This window comes from Paroedura picta, chromosome 10 (genome assembly GCF_049243985.1).
Source record: "Paroedura picta isolate Pp20150507F chromosome 10, Ppicta_v3.0, whole genome shotgun sequence".
NCBI lineage: Eukaryota > Metazoa > Chordata > Lepidosauria > Squamata > Gekkonidae > Paroedura > Paroedura picta.
Genome location: NC_135378.1, coordinates 81,729,020 through 81,748,217, shown reverse-complemented (window position 1 = coordinate 81,748,217; position 19,198 = coordinate 81,729,020). Strand labels below are relative to the sequence as shown.

Below are 19,198 nucleotides of genomic sequence, written 5' to 3'. Positions count from 1 at the left end.
GGGGTCTCAGACATTTAAACTGGCAAAATTGTGATTTGGCCACCGTTGATTTGTCCAAATGGCAAGGATGGGCAGTTCAGCTCAGATAGTCTGAAAACTGCAGGGATGGGCAGTTCGGCTCTGAGAAAACCGCCCGCATCAGGATTGACTAGGGTACTTTTCGGCTTATCGGCACCAACTCGCTCATCCCTAAACAGGACTTCTCTCCTGTTCCAAACAAAGACCGACATCACCAAAAAGTATTTCCAGAACCAAGCGATCCTCTAACGACAGCATACAAGTGGTGAAGTAGATGTCTGTTTTTATTACATTCTAGAAGAGGAGCTTTGCAAATTGGGATTAAGTAAAGTGATATAAAAATATAGCCTTCAGGTTCTGATCACCAACCACCCCCCCACCCCCACAAACTTTGCCTTATACCAGAGCTTCAGACCCACAAATGGCCGCAGGGATCTCAGCGCACAGTCAGTCGCACAATTTCTAAGAGTTCCATTTTACAGTTTATCTAGACCGAAGGAAAAGGATTCCGCATCCACACGATGCAGCAGATCTCCTGGCTGGTGTTTGTAGCAGGGGGGCAAAAAAAATGCAATGTTTCCTCATCAAGATTCCTAAAGACTGAAAGTTGGGGGTTTTCTTTACACAACTGATGTGGCCGAAATGCAAGTTTCAGACCACAGAAGCAGTTTCTGAATTCCTCCCTGCCACCGGAAATCTGGCTTGAAGCGGAAAACCTAAAACTTGGTTTGAAGCTGAAAAGACTTGAGGGGGAAACGGCCACCAGTATCGGACCTCTTTCAGAACTTCTCTGCATCCTTCTGAGTTTTAGGCACGGAGGACGGAGCAATGCGTTCTGCAGGCCTCCGGGGACAGGAGATGGTCCATCAACTGAAGACTCCCCCTCTGATCGGAATGCTCTCGTTTAAGCCGTGTTCTATCAGCTTTATGTCTTCCAGGTCGTCTTTGATGATGCTGATCAGGTGACTCAAACCTTCTTGCTGTTGCTTCAGGTGCTGGAAAAGAAGACGGGAAAACCCTGAGCAAAGGCTTCATTCCCAAGTGGGGACCCCCTCCTAGGTCACATCTTCTACCAATTCCTGAGCAGCACCTGATTAGTAATATGGCAGATGTCAGGGCTGAGACCTGCCAGGAGTGAATATCCTCTGCCCCAGCCATCTTCCACAGGAGCCACATGACCCCCTGGGGGCCCCTGGCACATTTGAAGGAGGTCACAGAATGAAGAAATGTGAGAAGGGCCCAAAGGGTATACGAGGGGCCCTGGTAACTGAACTGACCCTTTTTGTTACATATGACATCGTTAATTGCTAAAAGGTTTGACCGTCATCAAGGGGAAAAGAAACCACGTAATCCATTCCTTTGTGTATGCTTGAATGAATGCATGGTGGTGGGTGGGAGGTGGTGGGTTCTCCATCCTTAGAAACTTTTTAACAGAGGCTGGAGAGCCATCTGACGGAGAGGCCGATTCTGTGGAGGCTCAAGGGGGTGGCAGGTGACAGTGGAGGAGCGATTGGGGTGTGATTGTCCCGCATGGTGCAGGGGGTTGGACTGGATGACACAGGAGGCCCCTTCCAACTCTATGAGTCGATGCCGTCCAATGTCAATACTCACTTGCTTGATTTCCCGCAAGAGGTCTGCATCGATGTAGTACCTCTCTTCTGATCGCACTGCGCCAAAGTGATTCTGCATCCTGATCTGGGACATCAGCTCATTCAGCCGGCCCTGGGGAAAAGCAGCGTCAAAGTCACAGAATGGGGGGGGGGGGGGGGGCAGAGTTCTCCTTCAAGGACCTCGGGCACAGTCTCCATAGGCAGTAAGAAGAATGGGTCACATGCAGCCAGCTGGGTGACCTTGTCACAGCCCTGACAGAGCTGTTCTCACAGAGCAGCAATATCAGACCTCTCTCAGCCCCACCTATCTCCCAGGGTCTGTAGTGGGGAGAGGAAGGGAAGGTAAACTGCTTTGAGCCTCCTTCAGGTAGAGAAAAGGGGGATTTACAAAAACTAACTCTTTCTTCTTTTCTGCAAAACCTAAAGAACAAAAGCATCCTAGGCACGAGGCAGAGGCTGCCTTAGCAAGGCACAATGCGAAATTTGCAGGGAAAAGAGTCATGATGGAGGAACTACAAAGGGTCTGTCCTGCTGCCCCTCAGGGGTCTCTGGCCCTAGGCTGGGAATGGCTCACCTTGAACTGCGTGGGGGCGTTGAGTTCACACTGAATGGTGTCCAGCTGCACGCGAAGGTGCTCCTCGTCTGCTTGGATGGCGTAGCCGCTTTTCCTTTGGATCTCTTGCTTGATTAAGACCTGCAGGGAGGAATTTGTCACAACGCGGCTGTGGAGGTCTGCCCAGCCCCCTGCAAACACGAACTCCTGGCACTAGCATGTAGAATTGAGGATTTTTTTTTGGGGGGGGGGACGGACTTGTCCCACATCCTTGTCTGAGATTACAGCCCACCTGGCAGCCCTGGCAGGAAACAGTAGAGGCCTACCACAACAGCAGTACGGTGCAGGCACGGGAACAGAAACACTGCACCACGCCATCAGAATGCACAGGACTCTTCGCAGAGGTTAGGATGAAGAACAAGGACCCTGCTACAAAGTACATGATCTGGCCTATGCAGAGCAGCTCTCTCGGAGCTCGCTCTGCTCCACCGACCTCACAGGGTGTCTGTCGTGGGGAGAGGAAGGGAAGGCGACTGGAAGACGCTTTGAAACTCCTTCGGGCAGGGAAAAGTAGGGTCTCAAAACCAGCTCTTCTTCTACTTGGAATAGTTTCAGCTTACAATTCGCTCAGAAACGAAAGGCCAAACCAGAGAGACCTCAGGTCAAAAGCATCAGCGGCTGGACTAAAGCCGTCTGATAGCTCCGGGTTGAAGCAGGATTTCAGCCAGGGACTTCCAGACCTGCATGCTTCACCATTGCACTGAGCCAGCTCTCTCCATCCTTTACCAACAGGCTGATCCGTGAAGGGGTGAGTGACAGCCCACCTGCAAAGTTCTGTGCGAGAGGTCCATCAGTTTCCTCTTGTATTGGGCGATTTTGGCCATCGTCGTCGTCTGGTTTTTCTGCAGCTCGCTGATGTCTTCCGATATTATCTAGAGAAAGGGAAGATGTGGCTCAGCAAGGAGGCCGTTGGTTTTTATACCCCACTTTTCAACATCCTCAGGATTCTCTGTGGCTTACAATCCCCTTCCCTTCCTCTCCCCACAGCAGACACCCTGTGAGGTGGGTGAGGCTGAGAGAATTGCTCTGTGAGAACAGCTCTAACCAGGGTTATGACTAGCCCAAGGTCACCCAGCTGGCTACACGTGCAGGAGCAGGGAATCATAGAATCGTAAGAGTTGGAAGGGGCCATAAAGGCCATCTAGTCCAACCCCCTGCTCAACGCAGGATCAGCCCTAAGCATCCTAAAGCATCCAAGAAAGTAGTAGGGAAGTCGGGAATCCAAGAAAGGAGTAGGGAATCCAACCCGGCTCTCCATATCACAGGCCTCCGCTCTTATCCATTACCCCACGCTGGGTCTTGAGGCCTGGAAGAAGGTAACAATTTCAAACTGAGAATGCATTCAAATCCACCTAGCTGCCATCTACCCTGCTTATTAAATTGAACTGGCAGATGCAGAAATCAGGGGCTATTCTGTTGCCTTAAAGACAATTCTGACATCACACATTAAATCAGGGGTAGTCAAACTGTGGCCCTCCAGATGTCCATGGACTACAATTCCCATGAGCCCCTGCCAGCGTTCGCTGGCAGGGGGTCATGGGAATTGTAGTCCATTGACATCTAGAGGGCCGCAGTTTGACTACCCCTGCATTAAATGGTTAAAAGGGACACATCTTTTCCTGGAGGGTTCTCCCACTGGAAGTCTCATGAGCTGAGGGATATTACTCCGCAGCCATTAGAACTTCGGGTTTTTCAAAGGAAACATCCCCCCAGCTCCGTGGGCATGCGGTCAGAGCCACAAAGGTTGAAAAGAGGGGCACAAGGGTGCGGATGCTCACGTCCAATCTGGTCTGGTGTTGTTTCGTCATCTGGTCTTGGACCTTCAGCCTTCTCAAGAGCTCTCTGAAGCCGACCATCGGCACTGGAATCAGCCTACGGAAACAAGCAGGCCAAGCAGGTGAAAAACCGGGCGACGCCTTATTGTTTCTGTTTGTAAAAGGCAAGTGCTCACCAGCGACTGGCTAAAACAGCCTTTGTCAACTTTTTTACCATTGAGAAACCCCCTGAGACATTCTCCAGGCTTTGAGAAACCCCAGAAGTGGCGCGATGGTGGAGAATATGTCTCAGAAGCACAGCTGTGGACATGCCCACCCTGGGACCCTCCCCTCCCCATCCCCTCCAAGCCCATAATTGGCCATTTTTTTTGGGGGGGAGGGCAGTTCAATATGACCACGCATGGTCATTTTCCCTGATAAATATTTAACCCATGTTAAAATATATATAAAAATTATCAACTCCCACCCATACATAGTAGAAGAAGAAGAGTTGGTTCTTCTATGCTGCTTTTCTCTACCCAAAGGAGGCTCAAAGCAGCTTACAGTCGCCTTCCCTTTTCTCTCCCCACAACAGGCACCCTGTGAGGTGGGTGAGGCTGAGAGAGCCCTGATATTACTGAAGAAGGAGTTGGTTCTTATATGCTGCTTTTCTCTACCCAAAGGAGGCTCAAAGTGGCTTACAGTCCCCTTCCCATTCCTCTCTCCACAACAGACACCCTGTGAGGGAGGTGAGGCTGAAAGAGCCCTGATATTCCTGCTCGGTCAGAACAGTTTTATCAGTGCCGTGGCGAGCCCAAGGTCACCCAGCTGGATACATGTGGGGGAGTGCAGAATCGAACCTGGCATGCCAGATTAGAAGTCCGCACTCCTAACCACTACACCAAGCTAGTATGAAGGTATTCCCAGTGGCGGCTGGGGAGAGCCCTCTCACCCTATGCCTTGTGTTTCTAGCTCTGAGTGAAGAGGAAAGAATAAGTTTTAAAAACTTTTTAGAAAACATTGTACCCTTGACCCACCCCATCCCAAAGGAGCCAATGATGGGCCTGGAGGGTGGGAAGGGGAGGGGTTCCAGCCATTTAAACCTTTGCCTCTCAAGAGAGGCATGACATGGAGCTGTGGCCAGCTGACATCACTTCCTGGTACCTCAAAGTCTAAAAAATATTTCAGCAGCACCTCCACGCTCAAAAGGTTGAAAAAGGCAGCTTAAGAGCCTCGTTTTCTAAGGGTTGTCCATCTCAGAAGCTTGCAAGTTTGGCCACTCTGACCTTCCCCTCCCTCCAGCACTGTGCTCCCTTTAAAAGCACCCCACCCGGAGGCTTCATCAACACAGCTCTGCAAAACCACTTACTTCTCAGGATCGGGATTATCCACTTTGGCTTGTTCCCAAATGATAGGATCGACACCTGCAGTAGCCAGAAATGAGTTATGTCAATAAAGGAAGATCTACGTAACTGAAGCAGGATTTTCCTGCTCTGCTCCACCTCGATGTGCAAATCCATAACGTCATTAACGAGGCTTCTGCAATAAACAGTGATGGCTGTCATGTTGTTGACCTTGCTTTTTGCAGACAGGGAATCGGCTCGCGTCAGTTTGAAACCAACAGACAGTAATTAAAACGTAACAACACTATTAGCCTATAATTTGAAAAGGTTCTGGGGAAAAGGTGTTCTCAGCACGGGCTGCGTCGAGGACTGGTGGAAGGGAATTGGCCTATTTCTCCCCCACTTTCAACAACAGCAGTCTGCAACCAGGGGGAGGAGTGGGTTTTGGGCCGCAGGCAGACACAACAGCAAGACCAGCAAGACTTCCAGGGGATGAGTGTTCAGGGGACAAACATTTCCCTTCGTCAGATGCAAAGGGGACGGAGGCCCCGGAAGGCAGGTGGGATTCTCCAAAGAAGGGACTCGGGATGCAAAGGTGCAACAGACAGTGTAGCTGGCTTGGTTAGGGCAGGGAAGAAATGCTGCCTCATCTCTCACTACAGATTTTCTTTGCCCCTGAAATGAGGTGGGCAGCCGTGTCGGGAAACAGCAGAAGAGCTGGATTAGGTTCCTGTCGCACCTTAAAGACCATTACTGCGGGATCTTTCGGCCCTGCAAAACAGAGCTCTTCCACCAGGTCTTTGGTTGAGGAAGGGTGGCAAGGAAGATCGTGGGCTCCCCCTGCAGGAGAGGTGGTAGCGAACGCCATCTGTGCCCTCTATCACCCTTCCCCTCCTGGATGTATTATCGGGAGGGTTATTAGATCTGGTATTACCAGGTATTTTGCCACAGCATCTTTATCCCCATGGGATTTCTGAATGTAATGTAGTTGCTCTTTTTATGCCTGTTTTTGAGGAGTTTATTGGATTTTTATCCAGACGCTGCAACCCGCCTCAAGCCTTTGGGGAGAGGCAGGCGATAAGTTGGATAAATAAATACATAATCGGGCTTATAGCAGACGAATGGAGCTTTGATCCTCGAAAGCTTACGGATGCTTATGGTTGATCCTGCGTTGAGCAGGGGGTTAGACTAGATGGCCTGTATGGCCCCTTCCAACTCTATGATTCTATGATTCTAAAGTGCTTTAGACTGAATCAGACTGTCGGGCCATCAAATTCAGTATTATTGTCTGCTCCAGGGGTAGTCAAACTGCGGCCCTCCAGATGTCCATGGACTACCATTCCCAGGAGCCCCTGCCAGCATTCGCTGGCAGGGGCTCCTGGGAATGGTAGTCCATGGACATCTGGAGGGCCGCAGTTTGACTATCCCTGGTCTACTCAGACCAGCAGTGGCTCTCCGGGATGTCAAGCCAAGGTCTTTGTCAGAGTGCTCAATTGCCCAAGTTTCTTCCATCAGGAATGAAGACATCCATTACAACTACACAGACAGGACTGGGGTTCTTAGGTGTGAGCCTGGTTTAATAAACAGGACAACAAATCTCTTGGGAATGTAGTAAAATGCATTTCGAAGAAAGACAAAACACAACAGATAACCTAACTACAAAAAGGGGAACAAAATGTTAGGTGGGAGGGAGAAGGAGGTGAGGAATTGCTGTGGGAAACTGGCGGTTGTAAACCAAACAACAGGAAATAACCTGGGGGTGCCAGAAGAGAGCATCAGGGAAGCATCACAGGGCAAGCATCTATCCTGGGGCAACAATCAATCATGGCAGAAGAACCAGGAGGATTCTGACTGTCTTTCAGGAGTGGCCAAACTGTGGCTCTCCAGATGTCCATGGACTACCACCGCCATGGACCCTGCTGTGCCAGCAGGGGCTCATGGTACTTGTAGTCAATGAACATTTGGAGAGTCGCAATGTGGCCACCCCTGAGTCCTATGCCTTTTAACTGGAGATGCTGGGGATTGAACCGGGGACCTTCTGCATGCCAAGCAGAGGCTTTGCCACTGAGCCATGGCCCCTCCACAAGCCCCTCCCCCCCAGTCATGTTACAGATAAGCCTCTGCTTATCAGCAGCCTACAAGCCAAGCTGCGGCACGCCACACCTGCAGGAGGATTCTGCAGCAGTTGCTTGATCTGGGCCGGGGAGAGTTCGGTCCTGGCCAGGGTGAGGGTAACGCCAAGCTGCTGGAACTGGGTCTTGATGTTCGCTTGTTCAAAGTGAGCAAACAAGGTGGTGGCCGGGACACGCCTAGAGGTCCCGTTTGGCGACCGCTCAACCACGTAGATGACGACCTCGGTCCTAGAAGAGCAACAGAGAGAACGGAACACCGGATGTAGTTGAAATTTCTACTCTTGTCGATACTCAGACTTTGGAGGAAGTGTGTGTAGGTGTGAGTGCATCATCTCAAAAGGTCAACAGATTTTTCATTTAAAAGGTACATGCCCAGCTTGAAAGATTTAATTGGAGGCTGTGGGGGGGGGGGGAGCTCCACTCCCATACTCTCTTTCTCAAACGCGACCTGAAATCCAATCATGGAAAACCAGGTTTAAGAATGACCCCTTCGGAACAAAGAGCTCACTCAGATGCTGATGGGTCACCACGTGGGCAAACTGTAAGACAAACATTCAGTGCCCACCCCTGTTTCTACTCTGCATCAGGGGGTCCCCAACCTTTGGAATGCTGACACAAAATGGCTGCCACAGAAGGCAGAGCCAGACACAAAACGGCTGCTTCGGCTTACTCTCAGTCGCATGGTGAAGATCGCAGCTGGTGACAAAGCAACAGTGTAAAAAATCTGTACAGCCAATCTGAACCACAACGGCCAATCAGAAGGCTTCCTGGGCCAAAGCCTCACCTGGATCCATCTGCTTTCTAAAATAGCCTGCTGGGTGTCATGTTGGTTGGGCACCACGTTAGGGATTCCCCGCTCTGCACAGGTCAGGGGTTACCAAACTGTGGCTCTCCAGAGGTCCATGGACTACAATTCCCATGAGACCTTGCTGGCAGGAGCTCATGGGAATTGTAGGCCATAGGCCTCTGGAGAGGTACAGTTTGGCCACCCCTGGCATAGATGGAATGGGTTGGAAGACGTTCATCGCATCAGATATCGTGGCAAGAGGCAGGTGACAAGTCAATGAGGCCAAATCCCAACCTCACAACAAGAGGAGGTTGGGATGCTTGGGGGCACAAGCACATTTGTTCTCATACACTTGCTTCTAGGATCTGGGAGACCCAGGTTCGAATTCCACTTCTGCCATGGAAATTTGCCAGGTGACCTTGGACTAGTCACATGTGCTCAGCCAAGCCTACCCAACAGGGTTGTTGTGAGGATAAAACGTACGGAACGGAAACCGAACAAGGTGCTTTGAGTCTTCATTGGGGAGAAAAGAGAGGGTACAAAGGAACCCACTGACTAAAGAAAGGTGTCAAAATTGGCATTCTGTCGAAGGCCAACCATGGTCTGAGAGATCATCTGAGAGCCAAACTGAGGTTTCTCGAGCTAACCATGGTTAAAATACAGGTTTGGCTTTACACTGTGAATCAAGCCGAGGGAGTCAGGAAGCCCAGTCTGAAAGGGACGAGGAGCTGCCCAAACAAGCTGTATACATACTGGTCATCAGGCATTGTCTTTACACCTTCGACGTTGACCGTCAGGGTCTGGTTGGAGCCCAGGATTTTGTGCAATGACTCCACAAGCTGCTGCTGCTGGCTTCGGATCTCCGCCTCCTTTTTGTTGAAGACCAGGGCGACCAAGCCATCTTCGTCCTTGTTGCTGGGCATGCAGCTGTAGCCCACGGCCTGTAACAAGCCCAAGGAAGTGAGTGCCTGGCCTGGGAAGAGACGCTCCCCTTGAGGCCAGGGCTCTTTCCACCTGCTCTGTTCCTTTCCTCCAGGTCTAGGAGGCAAGGAAGGGAGTGTGCCTACCGACCTGGGGAATCAGCATCACACAGCGCTGGAAGAGACCACAAGGATCATCCAGTCCAGCCCCCACCTTCTCGAGGACTTAAAAGCACACACGCTCCTCATGGGTGCGCATCCAATCTCTTCCTAAAAACCTCCAATGAAGGAGACTCCACCACCCTCCAAGGCAGCATATTCCACCTACAAACAACTCTCATTGTTAGAAAACGCTTCCTAATATTTAAGTGGAATGTCCTTTCCCGTTATTTGAACCCATAGCTCTTAGTCCTTGTCTCTAAAGCTGCAGTAAACAAGTGGGCCACCCCTCTTTGGCATGTCTACCTATTACATAATTCAACACGGCCATCCTTTCACCCCTGGCCCCCCTCTGCTCCAAGCTTCATAGACCCAACGTTCTCAACCTCTCGTCGGAAGGCATGGATTCCCTGCATCTGGAGAGCCACAGTTTGGCAACCCCTGGAGATCATGACAGCAGCCACTGATGACCCAGTCCCCCATGAATTTCCCCCCTCCCCTTTGAAAGCCTTCCAAACTGGCGGCTGTCACCGCATCCTCCGTGTGCCCAGAAGGATCTTGGTGCTCACTGGCGGAGCTGCTGCCTCAAAGAAAGCCAGCAGGGGGATTTCGCGACCGGCCTTCCGTACCTTAAATCTGCAGAACGGGTTTTCCTGTGTGAACTCCACTGGGGCGCTGCTGCTGTTGAAGTATCCTTTGCCCGTCCCCCAAAACGCCTGCAGCTGGTTCCATTTGGCCAAAATGGCATCCCGCTCGTCCCCCAGGAGCGTGGGGGCGGACAAGGCGCTGGCGGTGTTGATCAGCTGGTTGGACTGGGTGGGGGCTTGTGCAGGCTGGCTGAAGAGGCTGCTGAGGGCTGTAGTAGGATGGGAAGAGAGAGGGGCAGTGGGCTGGAAGCCACAGGCAGCATCTGAGAGGCTGTAACTGGGAGGGATGTCAGACACGGAAAACCAGGCCTGCACCCCCATGCTGTCGTGGAAGCTGGCTGGGTGGACCTTAGGCAAGTCATGGGCTCTCAGCCTAGCCTACCTCACAGGGTTATTGTAATGATAAAACAGAGGCAAGAGGAATGACGGAATGACGGAAGCGGCTTTGGGTCCCCAACAGAGAAGAAAGGTGGGGCATAAGTCAAGTAAGTAAATAAACACATGATTTAAAAGATCCACCCCAAGCTACTCTAACGGCTGCTTTACCATTAGGCCAAGGATCCTCAATAGGGTGCCCGTGGGCACCATAACGTCCATCAATGCCTTCCTGGTGCCCATCAAGTGTTTTTGGAAAGTAGGCAGGGCCATGTAGGGCTTTATCCCAAAAAGGCCTCTGAGTGGCCACTGGAGATTTGATTGGCTGTGCAGATGTTGAAAAAGACTCTTTTGGCTGTAGCTGCCACCACAGCGCAAGGATCTTCCCTTTACTACTACTACTACTACTACTACTGCTACTACTACTACTACTACTACTACTACTATTTCAATTTAATACCCACCGCTCCCAAACGGCTCGTGGCGGGTTACAATCGTCCGGTAAGATCCCAGTAAAAAATCCCATTAAAACTCCCAGACATAAAACCATGACACAGGCCCAACCAGTCACGGTACCGTTTCAGGCTAAAAGCATATAAAAATGGCAATCAAAAATCAGCCCCTACAATTATTGATGACTAACACAGATCTCTCCCTGTGCCTTTGTAGAAATTAATTTTTTTACAATGTGCAAATATGAGAGACAGTGTCTCCAGTTCAGGACTGTGCATCCTAGCGTATCTTTTTAAGAAAAGAGATATGCCGTAACACAAGTCCTTTTCAGTCATTAAATTTTATTAGATGTATTGAATGGGATTCGCTACAGAGGCTAAAGCTGCAGCAGCCATTTGGTGGCTGGCTCCACCTCCAGTACAGACATTTGGTGGCTGCACCCACTGCACTGTGCCACAGGTGCGAGGCTCACAAAGGTGGGGTAGACCTGTGTTGGCAGTAGTACGTGCAAAAAGGATCTGGGGGTCTTAGTAGACCATTCACTGAACATGAGTCAACAGTGTGACTCGGTGGCTAGAAAGGCAAACGGGAATTGGAGCTGTATCAAAAGGAGTATCGTGTCCAGATCACAGGAGGTGATGGTACCGCTTTACTCTGCTCTGGTTCGGCCTCGGTACTGGGTTCAGTTTTGGGCACCCCAGTTGAAGAGGGATGTAGACAAACTGGAGCGTGTGCAGAGGGCAACAAAGATGGTGAGGGGGTTGGAGGGGCTTGGTCTGTTTAGCCTGGAGAGAAGACCACCAAGAGGTGATATGATGGCCACCTTCAAGTACTTGAAGGGATGTCATATAGAAGATACAGCAGAGTTCTTTTCTGTTGCCCCAGAGGGTTGGACCAGTGGGTTGAAATTAATTCAAAAGGACTCTTCGCTAAACATCTTTCAGGGGCTTTACGCACCGGGATCTTTGTTGCAAATTGGTCACTGAATGAAAAATCGCCATTTAAAGTAGTGGAATTTGTCGTTATGCATACCTCCCTTTGTGGTGGAATCCAGTTGCGTTTTGTAGTGTTTCCCACAGGCTTCCGGTCTCGGCAGAAATCGCTAGAAAGGAAGCGCTATTGCCGAGCTGTCCCGCCCCTGGCCGTCAAGCAGCCAATGGGCAGCCGTTAGCATGCTCCCAAACAGCCCCTTTCCCTTTAAGAAAGGTTTAAAAAAAAAAAAAACAGACCCATAGCAACGAATCTGGGTAGATTCGTTGCAACGGAGAGACCCATCCAGCTGCCTGGTGTGTTTGAGCTGTCGTTTGATCGTTTGATTGTTGCCACGCTGCCTCCGAGTGAAAAAAAAAAAATCCCCCTCCCCCCTCTCACGGGCCCGATTTTCGGCTGAATAAATGTGTAAAAATTAATGGGAAAATACATCAGCAAACGGGCTTTTCTGTGGTTTGTGCTTAGTGACTAAAGGGGAAGGACTGAAGCCAGGGAAGCCTCTAAACAGAAAGAGGCTCGCTGGTGCGTTTATCCCCACTCACTCGGAGAAAAAAAAATGGCGATCGCTTCGCCGGAAGATCAGAGAAGAGAGCCAGGGGGAGGGACTTTGTAGAAACCGCAACAATGTTAACGCACAGGTCTTTTTCGCTAGTGTTGCAGATTGGTTGCAGGAGTGTATTGCTTTCCGGAGGGTGAATCCACTTTTGGGGATTTCCCTGAAAGCGCTACAAGGAAGCGCTTTTTGCAGATTGGTTTCAGGTGTGTGGCAGATTGTCGACGACGTCGTGCGTTATGGCAAATCAATAGCGTTTTCAATTCGCAACCATTGTGCGATTTTGAAGGCGTACAAAAAGCCCCTCAGAGTTCCTGACAGAGTGGTTCCTCAGTGGAACAGTCTTCCTCTGGAGATGGTGAGTTCTCCTTTGGAACTTGGTTGTCTGACTAAAACCAAGACCAGGCTGCATAAAGAAGAAGAGTTGGTTCTTATATGCCGCTTTTCCCTACCCGAAGGAGGCTCAAAGCGGCTTTCAGTTGCCTTCCCATTCGTCTCCCCACAACAGACACCCTGTGAGGTGGGTGAGGCTGAGGGAGCCTGGATATCACTGCCCGGTCAGAACAGTTTTATCAGTGCCGTGGTGAGCCCAAGGTCACCCAGCTGGCTGCATGTGGGGGAGCGCAGAATCGAACCCAGAATGCCAGATTAGAAGTCCACACTCCTAACCACTACACCAAACTGGCTCTCAAAGAGTAGTTCACTTACTTGGCTGCTGCTGCTGCTGGGTGCTGAAACCTCCAAAGCCCAACCCGGTTCCCAAACCAGTCCCAAGGCCTGTCCCGGTGCCCGCTGCGGTTCCGAAGCCGGCACCAAATCCAAAACCTTTGTTCTGAGTTGCACCGAAGAGCCCTGGGGAGAGGAAAAACAACACAGGCATGACGCAGAGAGATGACGTGTGAAGTTACAAGCGGACTGCCCCAAACCAGGCAACAAGACATGCAATGGTGCGCTCGGAACATGAGGTTCTTACCAGCGGTGCTGGTGTTGGCGGGGGTGGAGAAGCTAAACGTGGGTCCGGCGGTGGTGGTGGTCGTTCCAAACCCTCCGAAGGCTCCTGAGGAAGCAAATGGGTGAGTCAACTAGGAGAGCCAGGGTGCTTTGCAGAGAGAGAGGGAGAGGGAGAGTTTAAGCACATGCTGGAAAGGTCTTTTTTTGGAGGGGAGATGGAGACAAATGAATGCTATGAATGTTAGCAAGGAAACATTCCCCACCCGCCCCCACTGGGCCACAGGGGTATAAAGTGCAAGGAGAGAGTCCCTTAGGCTAACTCAGCTGTTTTGACTCCACTGTCAGCCTCAGTTCTGTTTTTCTTTATGAGACTAAAGGTAGCTATTAGGCTTGTGCACTATGGGCCCAATTTGGCCACTCCGGAGGAGATCAGGGCCCTGACGAAGCTTAAACAGTTCCGCAGGGCCTGCAAAAAGGAGCTCTTCCGCCAGGCATTTGGCTGAGCCCTGGCATAACCAACAGCGACTGAAGGGCCCCCGCTCCCCCCCTCCCTCTCAGAACTCCACCAGAGTGTTCTGAACCTGTTTTGCACTGTTGCAATGCACTGTTGCATTGTTTATACTGTTATAACTATTAGTTATTAATGTTATTGTACGGTTATTCATATGTTATAGACTGTTTCATGTATTGTTCTTATGTTCCATGTAAACCGCCCTGAGCCTCTGGGGAGGGCGGTATATAAATATGGTAGGTAGGTAGGTAGGTAGGTAGGTAGGTAGGTAGATTAGATAGATAGATAGATAGATAGATAGATAGATAGATAGATAGATAGATAGATAGATAGATAGATAGATAGATAGATAGATAGATAGATAGATAGAATGGGGCAGTTTCAACGAGCACCTTGTCAGGGCAGTTTCTGCACTGGGAGGGGGGGGAGAGATAGGGGAGACCACTGTGACTGAGCAGCAGAGCCTCTGCTTGGCATGCTGAAGGCCCCAGGTTCAATCCTAGGCACGTCTATTTAAAAGGAATCAGGCAGTAAGTGATATTCACAGCCTCCACCTGAGACCCTAGAGCAGGGGTGGCCAAACTGGCCCACCAGATGTCCAGGGACTACGATTGTCATGAGCCAGAGAGTTGCCGCCAGCCTTAGTTTACAATGCTGGTTTTGACGGACTCGTGGCCTGGTCCAGAAAGAAGCAGCCTCGTGCGTTCAAGCGGCCAGAAGCACTGATTTATGATTATCCATGTCGTTTTCTGTTTTTCAGCCCTTGAGGAATAGCACTAAATCTTCCCATTTTTATATTTATAAAACCATCATGGTTTAAAAAAACCTGCCTGCACATCATGAGCTATGCCTGATTTACAGATCCCTTGAAAAGAAGAAAGAAGTTATCTACTTAATGCTCACCGGAGGTCCCAAATGGAGACTTGTAATATTAATCATCTCCTGATGCTAAATTATGTCTTTTAGAGCAGGGGTAGTCAACCTGTGGTCCTCCAGATGTTCGTGGACTACAATTCCCAGGAGCCCCTTCCAGCAACCGCTGGCAGGGGCTCATGGGAATTGTAGTCCATGGACATCTGGAGGACCACAGGTTGACTACCCGTTTTAGAGCATCCCTTGCCCTTCAAATCAGCCTTTCTCAACTTTTCATCCTTTGAGAAACCCCAGACACATTCTTCTGCCTTTGAGAAACCTCAGAAAGGGCATTATTGTGCATAATATGGTTGGGAAGCAGAGCTGTGGACACACCCACACCAAGCCCCTCCCACTCCAGGCCCATCATTGGCCATTTTGGGAGCGGGAACAGCAGGTTGCCATGAACATATATAGTCATATCACCCAATAAATGTTTAACAAATCTGTTCCACTTAATGTTTCTGGTAAGGGCTTTGAGAAGGAGCATGTCTCATGGCTTAAGTGCCACTCAGTGCTTAACACCCACTCAGGGCAGCTGTCTCACCCCTGAGTGCCTCCTCCTCCAACCGGCTTGCCTGTCTGTCCAGCGGCCAGCCAATCACCTTCCGTCCCCCACCCCCGACGACCCCCTCCTCCTTCCACTTCCTTCCGAGGCTCGGAGGCTGCAGATCCCTGCTACGTGAGAGCTGCCCCTGCTGATGAGATCCATAACAGCTGCCTGCAGCCTTTCCAGGTCCTGGGAGGAGAGGGAGGCCATCCGTAGAGTTCTTCCATCCCACTCCCCAATCTAGCGCCCATTTAATTCATTTGGGAAATCCTTCCAGGGCCGTCAAGATACCCCAGGGTTTCAGGAAACCCTGGTTGAGAAAGCATGCCGTAAATGATCTAACATGAAACCAAGCCATTCAGACTAATCAGACAGCAAATGAATGTTATTGAAATCAGCATCTGAACAAATTATGTTTTTAGTGGCCATGAAGATAATTACACAGAACAGGAATGAAAAGTGCTGTGCGTCACAGTACAACCATGAGGGGACTATGGAATGGATACAATTTCCTATACGAACAGCTCCAACAACCACCGTGTTAATATTAAATATGTTAAAATATCAGCTAGGCATTAAAGCCAGGCAGGTTTAAACCGGATTATTTAAAAGATAGCAAAATCAAAGTATCAACTCAATCCGCAACAAGCTGAGAAGTTGTAAATAAGAAGTTTAAAAGTCAGGGTTGTTTCCCTTCCCCTCCCCAAAACCCAACGCATGTTCACATATATTTAAAATAACATGAGCGATGATTCCTCAAAGATCACATTCAAAGGCTATTTACTTTTGGCTGATCGTATAAAAGTTATTTCGGCACAGAACCTTGATAAAATGGGGTGAAGAGTCAGGGTGACTGAGATCCAATGAAGAGACACAGAGGAAAGAGGGGAGAATACATACATGCAGCAGAGTCCAAGAATTCAGGAGGAAAGAAGATGCCTTTTAAAGATCGACTGTGAAATAGCTCAGCATATTGCCAAGTTATCACAGTTTTGCATTTTCTCTTTGCATCGTGTGAGACACCCAAATTTGGCCTGGGCAATTAAGACGCTGAGACACCCGGGCTCTGATACAGCACTTGCTTGTGGGTGCTGGAGTGGACAGAAGCATTCACTGATATGGACTCCCTCCTTTTGTGCACAAAAAGGGTGGAGGGTCAGATCATACTGCCCTCCCAATGAAATTAATGAAGGAGTCTGCGTGGCCAAAAATTCCACGTGGACAGTTGAAATTAGCCTAGATTACACACAGCAATATGGAAGCATCAGCGTTTGACAAGATATTCGCTGTGATAAAGGAGTAAGGTATGAAGAGAAGGCAAAGAGTCCAAAATACGTACTAGTTTTGTACAGGGAGTATAGTCAATCATAACAGCTCAGCATATAGCTCCTCTCCAGTTGTCTATTTAATATAATTACCATAAGCCCCTGACAGCATGGCCCTTCAGGCAGAGGCTCATGGTACTTGTAGTTCATGGACATCTGGAGAGCCAGTTTGGTCTTCCAAAGGTACACTTTTCACAGTTGACTTCTGTTCTGGCAAATTGCACCTGCAAAACTCTTGAATGAATCTTGAATGCCGACCTGGCTTGGGCCTCTGGCATGTGAAACCAGTTTAAAAAGCAAACGTTATTTGAACCTCTCCCCTAACAAAAGCAAAGCAACTAGTCTGCCCGCATCTCAGTCCCACAGAAATTACTTTGAGGCGCATCCCATGGATTTCCAAGGAACTCGCCAACTAGAAGGGAATTCTTGGACTCTTATTTGCAATGAGGAAATCACAAACATCGTGTGTGCGCATTCTCTACCTGCACTGGGCAAACTGTTACCAAAATTGAATGGTGGCGCCGAGGTAGCAGACACACCAAAACTCCCAATATTAAAATTCACTGCGGGGTTAGGAGTTAAGCCGAAACCCCCAAAATTAAACCCACTGGCAGTGGAGTTGGCTGGTTCAAGCCCACCAAATCCTGACGAGTGAGAAGCAGAAAGAAAGCAAAGCAGAATTAGTCAGGGGGGGGGGGAGGAAGACAGTCATTAAGCAGTAAAACGATTTCTGATCAGTAGAAGTGAGAAAAAGCAAGAGTACAGAAACGGGGAGGGGGACATCCTCACGTCTAATAAAAGTCGTTAGGGACAAGAGAGTTGTTCTTCTCCTACATTTCCTCTTACCTCTCCACCTCCCACAATTCAATACTTCTTTCCACAGTGATTAAAATGTGGAATTTGCTGCCAAAGGATGTGTCTGAGATAGATGCATGGAAGATAGGTCTTATCAGTGACTACTAGCCATGGTGATTAAGGGGACTGAAAGGGATCGCTTTCCCCCTGGAATCTTGGCTGGTGCCAACTTTATAGTCTTTTTAGGTCCCAAGGCAAACTTCCCTTGCCAACCAGGCTCTAAACTGAGAGATGCCATCTCTCTAAGACCAAGAATGTTTTATTCAAGCTAATGAGCTTCCCTATGCACGCACCTTTCCTCAGATACTTGAGTCTGTCTCTAGCATATTACATTCTGGGGTGGAAAGGCCATGGAACTGTAAATCTGGGCTGCCAACAACCGAGTAGCTCCTGGAGACTGCCCACTATTACAACTCATCTCCAGGCTACCAGGATCATGTTTTCCAAAGGGTGGACAAGTTCTTGTAGGATTTAATAGCTTTTAAGTGGGATTAGACCGATTCATGGTGGATAAGTCTATCAACAGCTAATAGCTACTGCCAGTCCCATGGGGTTGGGGGAACCCTGGAGCCTTTGGGGTTGGGATTTGGGGCAGATGGGGATCCCAGTGAAGAGTCATGCTATTGAGTCCACCCTCCAAAACAGCAAGTTTCTCCAAGGCAACCAATCCTGGTTGTCTCTAGATCGGGTTTCCAGCTCTGGGTTGGGAGATACCTGGAGGCTTTGGGGGTGGGGGTGGCTGGGATTTGGGGCAGGTAGGGACCCCAGCAGAGTGTCATGCTATGGAGTCCACCCTCAAACGTGGCCAGTTTCTCCAAGGATTTTAGCTGTCTCTTAATAGGATTGCCAACTCTGGGGTGGGAGATACCTGGAGGCTTTGGGGGTGGAGCCAGGAGTGGGTGGATCTCAGTGGAGCGTCATGCTATAGGGCCCACCCCCCAAAGCAGCCATTTCCTCCAGGGGAGCTGATCTCTGTCGCCTGGAGATGAGCCGAAAAACCAGGGGCTCCCCAGGCCCCACCTGGAGGCTGGCACCCCTACGAGCCCCACCCCTGCATTTTGGGATGAACAAGGGCGAGGCTGGCCCCGACTTCCTGGGAAAAGCCACCAATAATTCCTCCAGAGAAGGCCTTACGACCCCCCCCCTTCCCTTAAGCGGGGCAGGCTGAAATCCAACGGGTGCAGCGCCCCCTCGCAGGGAAAGCGGCTGCCGACTTCCAGCAGGGGCGAAGCGAGCGCTGACCAGTTGCCAGGGAGACCAGCCCCGGCGGTTGCTATGGAGACCAGGCGCCCCGGTCCCCGCCCAGGCCCCGCCAGCCCTCCCGCCCCTGCCCGCCGGCCTCGGCCTCGCTCACCCGCAGGGTTCGGGGCGGCCGCAGCGCCCGTGGCTGCCCCGAAGTTGAAAGCCATGAGGCGGCCGCGAGGAAGGCGGCGGCGGCGGCGGCGGAGGCGCCAAACCGGGGGAAGCCCCTCAGTTCTCCGGTCCGGCTGGAAACGACAGCCCGAAGAGAAAGGTTCCGGGCACGCTGCGGGGCGGGGGAAGGATTACGGCGGCACACAGCAGCAGCTTCCGGTCTGGTGGGAAACCGCCCGATTGGAAAGGCTGAGGGCAGAGTTCGGGTCCAGGGGCATCGCTGAGACTGCAAAGTTTAATTCTGGGGAGAAGATTTCGTGTGCACGCGATGTTTGTGCAGATTTTAGCATCTTTAGGACCAGAAAAGTTTAATTCTGGGGAGAAGAT

The 19,198-nt window shown here is 50.4% G+C and overlaps 1 protein-coding gene across 2 annotated transcripts; it reads right to left on the bottom strand.

Moving 5' to 3' along the window:
• Window positions 1-284: 284 nt before the first annotated feature.
• On the bottom strand, window positions 285-18,949 carry NUP54 (nucleoporin 54). 2 transcript variants are annotated; one of them, XM_077301134.1, is made up of 13 exons: window positions 18,813-18,882; window positions 17,086-17,247; window positions 13,328-13,411; window positions 13,063-13,206; window positions 9,966-10,192; window positions 9,011-9,198; window positions 7,502-7,698; window positions 5,365-5,419; window positions 4,020-4,113; window positions 3,006-3,113; window positions 2,203-2,322; window positions 1,630-1,740; window positions 285-1,013 (listed from the first exon to the last, which is right to left on the bottom strand). In XM_077301134.1, exons 1-13 carry the CDS (start codon window positions 18,865-18,867, stop codon window positions 885-887), a joined length of 1,674 nt encoding a protein of 557 aa, XP_077157249.1. In that variant the 5' UTR covers window positions 18,868-18,882; the 3' UTR covers window positions 285-884. The 2 variants fall into 2 exon arrangements, with proteins under 2 accessions (XP_077157249.1, XP_077157248.1); XM_077301133.1 differs by lacking the exon at window positions 17,086-17,247 and having other exon boundaries at window positions 18,813-18,949.
• Between the last annotated feature and the right edge of the window lie 249 nt (window positions 18,950-19,198).

Coding starts and splice junctions, on each gene's coding strand:
- NUP54 (XM_077301134.1), bottom strand. CDS start 18,867: ATGGCTTTCAACTTCGGGGCAGCCACGGGCGCTGCGGCCGCCCCGAAC. Junction 13,412..17,085: donor TAACAGTTTGCCCAGTGCAG/GTAGAGAATGCG, acceptor TTGCTTCCTCAG/GAGCCTTCGGAGGGTTTGGA. Junction 4,114..5,364: donor GATAATCCCGATCCTGAGAA/GTAAGTGGTTTT, acceptor TTGTTTCCGTAG/GCTGATTCCAGTGCCGATGG.